This window comes from Dermacentor albipictus, chromosome 10 (assembly GCF_038994185.2).
Source record: "Dermacentor albipictus isolate Rhodes 1998 colony chromosome 10, USDA_Dalb.pri_finalv2, whole genome shotgun sequence".
Taxonomy (NCBI): domain Eukaryota; kingdom Metazoa; phylum Arthropoda; class Arachnida; order Ixodida; family Ixodidae; genus Dermacentor; species Dermacentor albipictus.
In genome coordinates, this window is record NC_091830.1 from 49,328,642 (window position 1) to 49,344,106 (window position 15,465).

General features: G+C 44.3%; 1 protein-coding gene across 1 annotated transcript in view; it reads right to left on the minus strand.

Moving 5' to 3' along the window:
* The window catches only part of LOC139050563 (venom metalloproteinase antarease-like TserMP_B), a 31,853-nt gene that overhangs the window by 6,832 nt on the left and 9,556 nt on the right, over positions 1 to 15,465 (minus strand). Inside the window, exons 4-9 of the mRNA XM_070527099.1 lie at positions 11,214 to 11,365; positions 7,505 to 7,576; positions 5,124 to 5,248; positions 4,890 to 4,939; positions 1,225 to 1,333; positions 777 to 920 (exon numbers count right to left, since the gene is read on the minus strand). Coding sequence (XP_070383200.1) covers positions 777 to 920; positions 1,225 to 1,333; positions 4,890 to 4,939; positions 5,124 to 5,248; positions 7,505 to 7,576; positions 11,214 to 11,365 — 652 coding nt within the window. The remainder of the gene's footprint in view (positions 1 to 776; positions 921 to 1,224; positions 1,334 to 4,889; positions 4,940 to 5,123; positions 5,249 to 7,504; positions 7,577 to 11,213; positions 11,366 to 15,465) is intronic.

A 15,465-nucleotide genomic window follows, 5' to 3' on the forward strand; every position in this document is an offset into this window, starting at 1 on the left:
CGACTCGTCCCACCTGTGGTGCTTGCCAACGCGCTCGTACAAGAGGAGCCAGTCGTCGACGTCATTATTGTCCGCACCGCAAAATGTGCCGGGATCGAGGGGATGCGAAAGGACGACGGTTGCCGGAGCCGCCAGCAAGGGCTGGGACGACGGCGTGCTGTCTTCGGTCATGTAGGCGGGTGAAACGTGGAGTCCGCTCCGAAGATCCAAGGGCCGGGAGGAATAGAGCCCGCCACCTCCACCAAAAAGATGTTACAGGGAGTCAATTCGACAGTAAACCGACAGTAAACGGCTAGCACTTGGCTAGTCAAGACTGCACAGGGCACACAGGTTTTAGCAGACCTTTCTCTCCGACAGGCGACACTCTGCCCCAGCGCCACTACAACGTCTTTGTCTTCGCCACTGTTCGGGATAACATATATATATATATATATATATATATATATATATATATATATATATATATATATATATATATATATATATATATATATATACGGCATCCGGTTGCAGCTGCGACATGCAGCGACATGCAGCTTGCCGAGAAAATCGAAAATACATTTTGTTGTTTGTCACTCGTAATTTTCTTGAAATTAACGTATGTTATTCTGCGCGCACGCAAAACAATTGCAAGAAAGTTTGGCTGAGTTGCGCGAAGGACTCATCGTGCCTTTAGATTACGTCAGTATGAAAGACGCCACTTCGTTGTTACAATATCGCCTACTTGAAAAATTGATGGATGGTTCAAACCAAATATTGTACGTGCTAAAGCTTACGCGAACGTGGTCCGTATCTTCTCCTCACTGCATGGAGAAAGCCGATATTTTTTCACTCCGCCGTCCACGTAGCTCATCAGGTATCCCTGAGACCACGAGCATTCTGGATTTTTAGGCTGGGCTTCGTCATGCGGTGATCCGAGTCTGCGCGATGAATCGACAAATGCATTTATTACTGATAATCATCCTCACACAATGTTGCACAACGTTACTTACACATTAATTTTAAAGGAATGAGTGATGTAGCAAGCTGTCGAACTATTAATAATCAGCCAAAATATTATTAAATAAAAATTGAGTATTTGACGTAGTAGTTCTGCGGAAACCCGCAGAACTTTATTCAAGAGGCAAGGGTGGCATGGGTGCCAGAAATATACAACGCAGTTGAATGCACTTCATATGTTCCGTCAAATTGAAACAGAAAGATTTTCAACTTAGGTTTACTTACATATGCGCGAGCTCATGAGCCATCGTCTTGATTCCGGTGTAAGCTTTAGCAGTGTCCTCGCCTTCGCCCACACCACTGGCTGTGCAAACACGTCCTTTAAATGCTTTTCCTATGGTAAAGAATGTAGCATTAAAAATCGTGTCAAAAACTACCCCTTGTGCCTTTAACTTGAACCTAACAATATTCAAATTGAAGTCTGGCAGGAGCATTCGGCGCGTGTGACTAAAAGCACACCACCGTTCGTGCCCGCCTACTGAGTGCATGCACTCGTCACGCGAGCGTTCCAAGACGTCTGCACGTACTCATTGCGCCAGCGCTGTGAGATGCCTGGCAGCACTGCCAGGGTGCTATTCCTTGTGCTCAGAAGAAGTTGCCTCGCGCGCTAAGTCGTGACACGGGTCTCGCCAGCATACAGCTCGACACCACCAAAGAAGTCAAAGCGCAACGCCCTATTGCAGCCTGTGCTTCACCCTTTTCGGCGACACTGCAAGGGTGCGGCAGCAACTGAACGATGCACCCGGCTGATATCTTCTTGTGCACTTAATGCGGATTGCTGTCGCTCTCCTGCTGCTACCTCCTCTCTGCAGCGCATGTCCGGTGTGCACCTTCTTCGTTCTTTGCCCTTTCGTGAGCGCTGCACAAACTACATCACTAACGCATGCCAACTCGCTCACTCTTATTGCGATAGCAAACAAGCTCGTGGCAAAAGCTTAAAGTCAAATAAATAGAAAGGGAAGCGACCCACGTATAGGGAAATGGCAAAACCGATGCGTTCAAGTAACTGCCGGGAGACAGGGTCTCTCTGCTGCCCCTGGCTCACCATAGACGCAGGCGATCAATTTGCAGGATATTTAAATCAATTTGTCAAACACACACACTTACAATGGAACCGAATGGGCAATGGGGACGTCTACAAAAAAAACTGTAAAAAAGGAAACAACCGCATTTCAATGGCCCTTATCTATTAATTCGTAAGCGCCGTTGAACACCAGCCGTTTCCTTAGAGGACGGGTTCGAATAGGCGTCCATCTGTATCTGTGCAATGCTGTGTCCACTTTATCACATCTTCAGTGGTGTTCTTGATGACTCGTTCCACTCTTGCGGCAACATAGAAAAAACCTAGCGTAAGCTACGGTTTCAACTGTATACGAGGCTGGCCCCGAACATGGCCCTGTATCTCTCACGCACGCTGAGCAAAGAGCACACCGTTTTGCTTCTAAGAGAACAGGCAATCACAGTGCAAAAGAAAGCGGAGCCAGCACTCTACTTTTTCACTCGGAGTTCCCCACTGCGCGCGCCTACAACATCGGGGAACAGCACCATACCGCAGAAAGAAGACCCGGCCAGCGGGCAGGAACCAAGGCCATCCAAGGTAGATCGTGCGTTAGCCATCTTGTGCCGGCGTAAAACAAGGACAGTCTTCGCCATTCGTTGGATATAACAACAAATCCTCCACGGTAACGTAATTCTAAGTTACGTGTACGTTATGCTTATATGACATGCTGTCGCCAGGCCCTCGTCGCTGCGTTTAGCCGAAGCGATTGGCAACCGACTAGTCGAGTGCTCTGCGTCTCTTGATGTCAATCGGAAAAGCCAGTCGTCGCGGAAACAGCATGAGATTTTATCACTTGTCGCCGCCGTAAGAGCTTTGAAAATCGCAAACGCTGCCTGAACCATCTTCGGCCCTATCTCCGGCCCAGCATGGTTTCTTGTTTCTTCAAAGACCTATCAACAATTATCGAAGTTGCAGAAAAAAACAGAAGTTCTGTAGCGCAGTTCATTGCTAACCACTTTTATATTTTACATTTCTCTAAAGCCTTCTACAGCGTCTCACAAAAAAACTAGTAAAAAAATTAGAACCGCCCCTCCAAAGTAGCACTATTCTTCATTATAATAAAAGTTTCTTCAGTGATCGCCTATAATTTCTACCATTACGTCACTGCATCTAGTTTAAGCACAGTCACATCAGGCGCACAACAAAGTATTTAGGCTGTTAATTTTGCTCAAACTATCTATTATTAGTTTGCCCTCTATAGAATAATGTAAATATTGGGGTCTTTGCAGATGACTGCGTTAATTACAGACAAGTTATTGCCTTTCCTAACCTAATTCTTCATACTTTATTAGAATATGTGCAAAGGCGGTGTAAATACTGGCATATGCGTTGTCTTGGCAGTGCCTCTAGAAATTGCAGCTAAAAGGTTTCTTACAATATGCCAAGGTCAAAGTGATTAATCACAAATATTCCGGTTTAACGCCTCGCCCGTAGTCAAAGCTCAAGAGTAAGAAAGAACGGGAAGCTCGAGTCTCACTATTAGCTAGCTTTCTGCAAGAAAGGCTCCGCCTCACAAGACGAAATCTCTCGCTTATTGATCGTCAAGTTGCATCAAGAAGCCATGCTGCATGACAAACATATACCTCCAATTCACGAAAGTTAAATTTAATCATTTTGATTGCATTACGCACTAAATAACTTATTGAACCTATGGGAATAGCCACAAGGAAAAAATGAAGCGCGCCATTTATCATCACTGGGAGGTGCTTTTGCAAAAGCGAGCGACGTCATAAAATCTCGGCGGCGATGATTTTAGCCTCTGCTCTCGACATCACCTGGCTTGATAAGAGTCGTACGTTTCTGCGCCGAAGCCTTTGTTCATTACACTGCCCAAAGGGTTGAGAATGGTGAATTGAATTCAAAAGCACACATTGCTATTAAACAATATACTGTAGAAGGATCGACATTTGGGCGAGTTGGCACTGGTTGAATATCTTGAGGGGGCAGCGCAAAAAGACGATGACAGAAGGCAGGAACACACAGGACAGCGCTGAAATCACAACTAACTTTATTCGAAGGCATACATACACTTATGTACACAACCCATGGCCACGTGCTCTCCCATCTATGGCGTCATCACAGATCAAATGGTTTTGCGTGTTTTTTTGCCTCCGCACTGATAATGGGTTGTGTACATAAGTGTGTGTATGCCTTCGAATAAAGTAATTGTGAGTTCAGCGCTGTCCTTTGTGTTCCTGCCTTCTGTCATCGTCTTTTTGCGCTGCCCCCTCAAGAAGCTATTAAACAATAAATACAACTCTATGAGCAAGTGTACGTCTTTCGTAAGCAATCGAAACACTATAAGTGACGTCTTCGATAGATATACTGTTTATACGACAATTCTGCACAAACAATGTGGTTAAGTTTTGCCTCTAGTGGAAGCTCTGCGAATATTTGTTGATACGACTGATAATGCAAGGAAAGCTGTGCCCTGTATTAGGGTTTTTCCCTTATATTTTAACACCACCCCTTAGCTTTCCTGAGTTCAAATTTTGTGCGAAAAGTGTGTGAATTGATTTCTTTAAACATGGGGCCTGTACGGATATTGTGGGTAAGGGAATAAGAAACTGTCTTTAGACCACTTAATCATATACATAGTTACGGGACCAGTAGGACAAACTCAGTTCTGCACCAAATGTACGAGAAGGTTTATTAACTGCATTCCCTTCTATGACAACAGAATTAGCAAAGTTTTGTTGGATACTTCAGTAAGTTAATGCCAGTAATTAGGGCAGAAAACCTATGTCGTACGAATATTAACACCGCAGTCGTGGAATAGCGTAGGTTGTGCACCAGTACATTTAGTCCCCTCGAAACATAGTCGACTCACCTGACAGCGATCGGCTCATATTTCCATCTTTCTCATTTACAAGATCTTGGCTGCAATAAAAGATAATTATTATGGGGTATTCCTAAGAAAACGATGATCTATACATTTCTCCACACAACTGAAATAAGTTGTTTCCAACACTTCTTCATGGTCAACCTAGTATACCTGACAACGCAGCTAGCGTAATGTCCGGCTTTAAGAGTAACCTAAAATATATAAAATACGTTCGTTTACCCGGTTAAAAGATACACCGTGTCAGCATTTCCAGGTATTTTCCCTTTCTTGTTATACTCTCTCAGTCCTCTTAATGTAGCTGAGCCACAAAGGAAGCCCTCCTTATGTACAGCGAAAGGATCGTCCTGCGTGAAAATGTAAGGAAAAGCTTTTGAGGCGCATATGCCTGATATTCGAGCAATTTTCATTCTTTGAGGACATTTTGCTTGCCGCTTTTTATATCATCAGTCGTTCTGCCGGAAGAACGCACCAGCGCACTGTCACACACCCCAATAAAAAAGGTGTACAGGACACTACCAGTACCTCTGAGAAAATGTAGGAGATAGTAATCATGTCAGTTGTTTGCATCGAAAGTGCTTGTCCTTTCAAAGAACTTTCAAACCGTAAAAGTGCATAGCACGTTATGAGCGAAATACCGGTGGTGTTGACATCGTCGGGAATGCATAGTCCGGACACTCACACTGCCAAGAACATAATTCATCCTTGATTTTCATCCTCATGGCCATATTGATGATAAAGAAGCTGTAAGCCCTGCTTGTTAATAGAATGTTTGTTGAAGCCTGCAAACCAGCCCAGTTTTGTATCAAAGAAAGCACAACGTAATATTTTTCTCCACTGTTTGCCTATTTTCTCTGTGGGTTTTTTCTTGCAATTCACTTGAGCTAGTGGCGAGTGCATGAACCTAGAAGATGTCTGTTGCATGTCCTCAAGGTGTTATCTACTTCCTTGTATTATTGGACGCCCAACAATAATGTTGTGGTACAAAAAGCGCACTGCTACATTTTCATCTCTTGAAGTCACTAGCCACCTTGGCTCAAGACCCATGGTGTTCTGTTGATTATCATGCGGTTGCAAATTTGTCTGCTAGCTACGCCCATATTTTGAAAAAAGGAAGTGCGAGAATGGAGATGCACCTATTTTCTTAATTGTGTTGCCAGCATTCTTGAACATTCATGACGCAATACCGCAATAACTGAGTCTAGTCGAAGTGTAATTTATAGGCAGCATTGTTCTTGGTCGTTGCTTTAAAAGGAAGTCACCAAAGAATAATAAGTGGCATCGACCTCCGAAAAACTAGGTTAACAAATTATTTGTATTGCACGGTGCACTTGTAACTGGGTGCCATTACGCGACGTTGACCTTTTAACGTGAAGTAGTGTATGGCTACTCACACGGGCACCAAAAACATCACTCTAGCCAGGCCAGAGTCGCTCAAAAATGCCTAATATATAAGATATACGACATGAGGAATGCAATACCAGTGTTTCACGTTCCAAAGCGATGTCATCAATCTTCTAGAACGAAATCAACTCTCATTACAGTGGAAAACGGGTTTTAGGTGAAAAGTGTGTGGCCTAGGAGCCAGGTATGGACACAAAGGCATGCTATAAGTCTTCCCAGTGTGCGAACGTAGAGTTAGCGGTGATTCGTGGTCGCGGGTATAGGTGGGGGGGGGGGGGTGGCAGGGAGGCTGTGCCCTCTGCTCTTCATAGTGGTGCCTGTGCGACAGTCTCGAAGGCAGCGGAAGGCAGCACTGAGCATGTGCAACTGGTGTCACGTGGTACGCACAGAGCCGTTGTATGTGTAAAGCAGTTGGTACGGAAAGAAAAGTGGAGCGACCGAGGGGAGTTAGCGTTGTTCCCAAGCTGCTTGGCAAAGCAGGCACGCAACAAAGGACCGTACGCCAGTCTTACCGCCGAGCACAGGCTTCGCCCATTTCAGATAATTCCCGTTACAGAATTCACCCCTTAATTTTTTTCTAGATATCAGTGCTGTCTAACGCAGACTACTTTCGTGGCGCTATCCACGCCTTAAGTTCCTTTTCAAGTGATATCGCAGTTATGGCCCAAAAATCGCTCTTACTCCTCGCCTACTACTTTTCTTGAACTTGCTGTGATGAGTCTGGAACTTTGTGGGACGGCAGGAGGGGCGCCACTCCCAGCACCATTCTTACGTTTGCTGGGAAGTCGCTCGCTAGTGATAAGCTTATACTGCAGCGGAGTAAATAATCGACGTCAAGCCTCTTGAGGTACACGTGGTCAGTTTGTTGACGGTGTGGCAAAGGACACCAAGGAAAGAGCGACATCTTTCGGGTGCCTTGGAAGCACTAAACTAGTCTTGGCCTAAAAAAGCTGTTTTTTTTTGTTCAACTAGTGAGTCGAAACATGGAGCTTCAGAACAAAGCATCAAGTGCGCTTTTCGCTTGTTCACACTTTTGTACAGACACAATACGCTAATACCACCAATAGCTTGATTCTAGACCTCGCGTACTATCTGTCCTTGTGGAGAGAACGCTAACACTGTGGAACTACAGAGAAGAACCAAGGGGTTCTCTTCAGTTGTGTTCTATTGTTCCGGTGAACACTGATTGAAAGACTTACTTTACTACGTGTAAGTCCAACGAGGATGAAGCTTATCCGTGGATTTCTCATGTCCAGATATCTTAAGTTCACCTGAAATGCAGCATCATTTACAGTTATGACGTCCTTAACGAACCTCTTGTTCCTTACACATAGTACGCTGAAACTTGGTCACCGTTATTTTAACACATTCACATTTGTTATGGTTAGGAAATAAGAGGGGGCATAGTCTGGCTGCAAGAATATACATTTAATAAAAACGTTATCGCTGACCATTTGTTCGTGATTTTGTTAGGGTGAGACGTTTATTCGATATAATATGATGGTTCCTGACAGCGAGACGATAGCTGTAAGGCCAATCAGATTACCGGAGAGCATAACCCTCCTCGGCACGAATCGTCCGCCATATCGTAGCACTACGCACATTACAGATGGTGCCAAGAGGGAGTTATTCGGAAATCCCACGGTGCAAACTTCTAAAATTGGCGACATGAACGAGACGGGTAATTCGATAGTGGCTTCCGATGCACGTGATGCCCAAAATCACGTCAGTGACGCCATTGAGGTACGCCAGAATGTTGAAGGGGCCAGTGTAGTGGACCATGAATTAGGTGCAAGCCACGCTTGCGATGTGCAGTTCATTGCCAAACCGCATCTCTTTTTGTGCATTAGATATACATAGGTCGTCCATCATAGGGAGACTGAATGATATGAGATAAAAAGTATGGGAACGGCCGATGAGCAGGCCTCCTAATCATGACAGAATCACGTGAAGCCAAGCTTTATTATGTTGGAAAAATGAAAATTGTCTTTGTTGAGCGTGCAAGTGAACCGGTAATCAACCTTACGAAATTTGGGAGGACGCCAGATGTACGAGTTCTGATCTAAAAATCTTTCATGGCCTAGTAGCTAGCGCGGTAGCGTCATGCAGACTGTGACGACTTGCTGTAGGTCGGATCGAACGCCGTGCCTATTGGTCAGGTGAGTGAGGACTAACATTTCAAGGTCACAAAGGTGGCACTGAGGGATCAACGACAGCACAGCCATGTCGAGGCATGTGGAGACTAAGTCAAAAGGACAGTTGTGCTCAATGTACTCGTGGAAAGTTATCCTGAAAAAGATGACAACGTCTTGGGGATAAATGCAAGAGAGATGGTGTACTTGAAGCTACAGATAACTATGTCAATAGACAGCCGAAGGTAAGAAGGGGCACTACACAAACGAGACGGCATAACACATAATAAACTTGAGCGAGGTGTTTGGGTTTATAAGCTTTGTTTTCCTCTTACGAAGGTATTGTAATTCGCCAATATAAAGACCCCTTGGTTGCAAAAATTGCAAATCTAGATCTGAGGTCCACGGAAAGAAAATGCAAAGCTGACAGTAGAGACGGATGCAGTTGTGGACCGGATCAGGAAGGTGTTCTTCTTCCTTTTTTTGCAGAAGGGCTCAGTTGTAGATAACTGACGCAGAACCTGCCCGAGAGAGAGAGAGAGCGAACTTTAATAAGCACCAGCAGTTTTGTCGGCTGGGCCTAGGCCTCCCACGATGGGACGTCGAGGTCTTGGCTCTTTGCCGCTTCGTAGGCCGTCTGGGTCGCCCCGTGACCCTCTCGTCGAGATGGCACGCCGCCCTGCGCAGCTCCCACCTCGACGACCAACCTGCCCGAGCTATTTTTTTTTCTTTACAAAGATGCAAGATGCAGCCGGTGACTCTTAAATGAACCTCTTCGTCATTATTTCTTTTACATGTTAAGCAATATATTTACTATTTTACTATTACTAATTTTAGCCAGTGAGACTCGATATTACCTCTGTTGGATCAGGCTGAAGTTCTAGACTCTATAGCAGCCAATTTTATCCTCTGTGTGTCTCCTGAAAATGTTGCGCAATCCAACCTCTAATACTCTACAGTAGGATAGTTGGTGCAGGAGTCACCCAAAGTGGCTGGCTCGGGGTTTGGCATTTTTGTAAGAGTCAAAGATGAGACTAAACTTTGAGAGAATGTGAACCTTGGCTTCTGACTTCATTGATAACAAACATTCAGCGCAGTCGGTAATATGACATCATCAAGCCAGGCAACAGTGGCGGTATCTTCGATGTCGTCACGTAGGCCCACCATGTCTATGCTAATGTCTGGCTCAAGGGAGGCGAGTCGCCTCCCGCTGTGCAGAACAACTGGTTAAAAAACCCAAGGCACACAATTGGAATATTAAGTAGTTAACGCGAAAGAAATCAGGCAAGCACATTTTCTTGCGGACTTTAGAGACATCACCCCAACTAGAACATCGAAGGTATTATTGTCGACGCCGCAGGCATGAAGAGGCACTCGTAATATGAACAACGCTGGCAATGGTACATCTTCCGCGAAGGCTAGAGTGTCTTGGCAACCACAGACTACTTTGCAAGAGCGCCAAAACTTCACAAGCACCCCACTCCATGGTTGCACCACTAGCGTTTTAGGAGAACTATCCTTAGTAACCCGCGGTGTATGTAGTTGAAATGAACTGTAAATTATTCCTTAAATACTTTCCCACCCTAAGTGATGCTTGTCATACTTTCATCTAGAAGCCTTCAGAAGAAAAGCTGTTTTGGCCTAGCGTGTACTTGCTGAAAAACATAAGGGCCCCAAGCAGAGCACAAAGAAAAGTGAAGACACACTGGCGATGACACCGGTGGCACTTGCAACGGATTTATTTACGGTACAGACGCACGAATAGCTGGACAAATGTACGCACGCACACACTGTCCTCAATACTTCCGGGAACGAGACGTCTAACCACTCAATGTCTGACTGAAATAGCTGTGGCGATGTATAAATCATACTGTTTCTCTTTCCTGAATAGTACCCTTCCATTACCACGCCTAATCGTAGTGTTGCTTCTGCCGAGCTTCCTGGCTACCCTACATCGCACAGACCGGGCACTCTATAAAGGAACGAGCCAGGGAGCACGGCCTAAAACTTTTAAAAACACGACAAGGCGCATTTTCTCGCACACTGCAAAGCATGCATGTATGAACCCCATTTGGGAATGGCAGAGTTTCGGCAGATACAAGAATCGCAACGCACGACAGATAATGCAAACTCCATATATGAGAAAGAAGAACGCTAGCTCTTTAAGTAAAACAGCGCTTCCTTCAGATGAATCGTAAACAAGACTGTTCGACCGCTCCCTGTATCAAACAATGAGATTAGCGTGCGCATGCGCGTATTGGTCACGTTATATTCCAATTCCCCAATATTTTTTGTTTGCCAAGAATGGGTGCACACATCTAAACATCTTCAGTATATCATTTATGTCCATACTGCATATCTAACTTGGAAGTTCAAAATATTTCAAAAGTGTACGTTCGCTACGCTTCCTTTTTATGGCTGGGTCTACAAAAGCATTTCTTCACCACGTCAATGAAGCGCCATAGCGTAATAGTGGGAAGAGACCGGAGGCAGATTTTGGTGTCACCGGCTACATCTCGTCAGAACGTAGAAATAACGGTCGCACAAAAACGTCAGAACAAAAATTCCATTCCCATGTTAATGGAGCAAACAGCCTGCGCAAACAAGTCCACTTACGTAAATGTCTGAACATATTATAATTACTCCCTGAACCGGCATAGCCGTTCAAAATACTTAAACAATTCAAGAGAAATACATTTGCAGTAAGGAAATAAAAATGTTTAGAATGTAAAAACACACAGTAATTGCATCCTTAGAAATCAGGAGAGGTACTCACTGCATTTATAAAGATTGCCAGATAAGCAATTAACTCCTCATCTTCCTCAAATGATTTTTGGTGCACCGAGTCCGAAATAACGTGAAGCTCCACAGTAAACTTATCTTGTTTCGCTGATCGCTCCTCTTCTTTATCTTCCGTGTAATGATGCGCTACACATGAAAGCAAAGTGAACATTTTTAGTAGTCTTTCTTGTATGTAAGCTACTTGCAATGGGCTCCAAATCATTCCAAGATATGTATGGCGAAAGGGGAAGTGATAGCCAATAATACTGCCACACAAAGTTGTCAGCATTAAAAATGTTTTATTCCCATAGCACGAATATTGCGTTCGTAAGCAGGACCTCCTGGATTCATTTTAATACACCAACTTCGTATTCTTTTTGGCTGCAGTGGTGGAGCACACCGCACATCAAATTTCGAACGGTCTTCTGTATGTTCTTTAGGTTGGCGAAATTTCAACATTTTAGTCCTTCTACTTTATGCTCTACTTCTGATAAAACTCACTTGTAATAAATTGTAGCACTTTCAATACTAAGAGCTGCTTTCAATAGCGGCTTTTAATGTCATCTTGTTCTCCAATGAGCGAAAATGACTCAGACTTATCGAGCTCCGAATGTAGGGTACATTAAAATTTTGGCATGCTTTCTCGATTGAACGAGAAGGCCAAACGAGAAGCCTTTACAAAAATCGGAAGCGTGAGACATGCCGAGGCGTTCATAACAACGGTGTTGCTTCTGGCCAGGGTTACAAACAGAATCAAATGTCATATTGTAGTTCACAAGATGAATTTGAAGCACAACTTGCTTTTGGGCTTAGCATGTAAAATACACGGCTTCGAGCAACATATCCATAGGCTGTCTGATCAAATTGATGAAATTACGAAACGCCTTGACTGCCTGGACCAAGAAATGAAGAATGTGAAGCGAAATGTTGAAAACATTGGGACAGCTGGGGCTCCTCAGAAACTCAGTCAACTTCGGGATGGCGTTGACGGTCCTGGAGTGGCATAGCAGACGTTTAAACTTAAAAATACAGGAAGTTGGTGTCTTGTCCTGTTGTTGATTTGCTCTCGCTCGACAAAGACACCCTACAAGGTATGTAATTGTTTTGATGTGACGCCATTAAATGGCTGCTTGAGCGAAAAGCAATGAAACGGAACCAAAGTTCTCATTGGCTGCAACAACACTTCACGAGCGCGCCTCGAGGCAGCTGAGCACTTGAAAGGAACTGCTGCCACGTAGGCGCCTCAGCTGTTGGCTGAGGGTAGAGGGCATCGACGCGACGCCACGTCACCCTCACACTCGGAAGCCTCTGCTATGAGCGCGTTCCTTGTGCGCGCAAGGTCTCACCTGGGTTCTGACTTCACCTAGGTTATGGCTATACAGAAATCAACGCATAAAAACACAAGAAATTCTAAAAGAAAACATGTTGACCGTATTGTCTTTCGAGCAAATTACGGCACGCGCAGGAGCCGAAGGTCTTACGAAATGGGCTATACCAGCGCCTCCTTAAAAGCAGGCCTGTGCACTCTGCCTTGTGACATCGTGCAACTTGGGCCGAAATTTCCACTGTCATGCCCAGCATGGCAAACGCGGTGACGTCAAAATTCACCGTGGATTATTCGAGATCGTCACCATTAGAGTTTACAGCAGTCGGACAAGGCAGCATGACGTCGTGGATCGAAGTGCACGGCCATGCGCTATCAAGGAGGTATTGGCCAAGCATCTCAATGTGCTCGCTTGCCCTTGAGGAGTTCATACCTCGAAGAACTGCTCGTAAGCGCTCACTTCAACAATTACTGTTTCGCATTCACCACTCATAAGTGCTTAAGTACCCTCGAATCTTTTAGACTGCAGCTCAGCAAAAGCTTTTATGACCGAGCATATGAAAAGTCGAGCCAGAAATGGTCTGTGCCTCACGCGAAGAAACGGGTGAAACATTTCGTGTACAAGTGCGCACGCCACGCAAATGGAAACTTGTACGCAAAGAAAACAGACTTCAGCAGCAGTGGCTGAGAAAGAGGATATGCTTCGTAATCTTGCCTAGTAGTTTTTGTTATCTCTTTGTCATATTGTGCTGTAATTACTCAACATAACCATGACTCACTTTGGGTTATTCAGAAAACAGGAATCCTACGGCCCCGCTGAGGGAAACCGAAATGCTATTATTAGCTGTGCCCATATTCAATTCTATTCAATTAAATTCAATTTATTTGGACATACATAGGTGGTAAAGGATGTCCACGAGGCGCGGAAAAAGGAGGCAACAATGCCTCCTGACAGGGCCTTCACCTCGGGATCACACATTATGACAGCAGGTCCTCATGACAAAATACTGCACTACATTGTGAGATCAAAGAAATCAGTGGAAATTCAGAAATACAATGCTGTCTCACATATGACAAATTATCCTATGATTTGATATTATACATTGATTACGTCATTCTAATTCATGGAAGCAATGATGTAGATAATCATTCAAATTGCACTTGCTCAACATAAAAGAAAGGTACAATTCTAAGCAAAAGAGTCAGGAGAAGGAAGCAAAATGCGAAATTTGTTAATAGCACAACAGAACAACTTGAAAGCTCTTTGAAGGTATTGATAAGGCCTGCAACATTGCAATGATAAACGAAACACGATATATGACTGATTGTGATGTCTTTCAGCCATCTCGGAAGAAAACATTAAAGCTAAATAGGACATCAAGTCACTGGTGATCGAGGTGTGTCACTATTAATGTTTGAACACATATAACATACTAGCCAATTGTTCATGTACAATGGAAGATTATGAAGAATTCTGTGTTACTGCTGAGTACGTCCTTGTCATTGGTGCTGCACCCCCCCCCTCTCGTTGGGGCTGGTGGCCTGTTTGTCTAATAAATATGGCATGATTTACTTCTAGTAGGCGATTTGAAGTTTATATGGCCTCCAGCACTCCACGTAGGTTTGTCTATGTGAGTACATTTGTTCCAAATGGATGCACTAAAGCAAGTCACTCTATCAGTAGTAAACAACACAATTTTTCACACTACAACTTAGTGTCATCATAATCATCATAATCATCAGCCTGGTTACGCCCACTACACGGCAGAGGCCTCTCCCATACTTCTCCAAGTACCCTGTTCATGTACTAATTGTGGCCATGTTGTCCCTGCAAACTTCTTAATCTCATTCGCCCACCTTTCTGCCGCCCCCTGCTACGCTTCCCTTCCCTTGGAATCCAGTCCATAACCCTTAATGACCATCGGTTATCTTCCCTCCTCATTACATGTCCTGCCCATGCCCGTTTCTTTTTCTTGATTTCGACTAAGATGTCATTAACTCGCGTTTGTTCCCTCACCCAATCTGCTCTTTTCTTATCCCTTAACGTTACACCTATCATTCTTCATTCCATAGCTCGTTGCGTCGTCCTCAATTTGAGTAGAACCCTTTTCGTAAGCCTCCAGGTTTCTGCCCCGTAGGTGAGTACTGGTAAGACACAGCTATTATACACTTTTCTCGTGAGGGATAATGGCAACCTGCTGTTCATGATCTGAGAACGCCTGCCAAACGCACCCCAGCGCATTCTTATTCTTCTGATTATTTCTGTCTCATGATCCGGATCCGCCGTTACTGCCTGCCCTAAGTAGATGTATTCCCTTACCACTTCCAATGCCTCGCTACCTATTGTAAATTGCTGTTCTCTTCCGAGACTGTTAAACATTACTTTAGTTTTTGCAGATTAATTTTATATAGCTGGCAAGTTCACTGGAACGGAAAGGGAGCGGTAAGACAAACATGAAAGAAAGGCATGGCATATGGTAATGTTTGTGTTAAGAATTATTGCACTGGATTACAAAAAATTACCGACGATTACGTTACTTCCTAATGCGAAATTTGAGCGCAGCAAATAAGCTGTTTCACCTTTTCGATAGATTGAGGCAAAGAAATCGAGCAACACATGTATGCGCTATCACAGAATTTTTTTTTTATTTTTCACACGTATTCCTTTAACAAAGACTCCACTAACAGTTCTTGACAGTCATGAAGGAAGCTTTGTGGTCGGAGAAATAGACTGATATATGTTCGACTTGGTACACCAATGCTTGATTCTCAAAGACGAGATCTATACAAGTGCCTCGCGAGGTTGTCACAGCCGTGGGACGCGTTACGAGCGAGAGGAACGGGATGTTCTCCCGCATAAGTGTTAGGAAATTGCTGTTTGTCTTTATGTCAACATTAAAGTCCCCCACTACTAACATCGGTG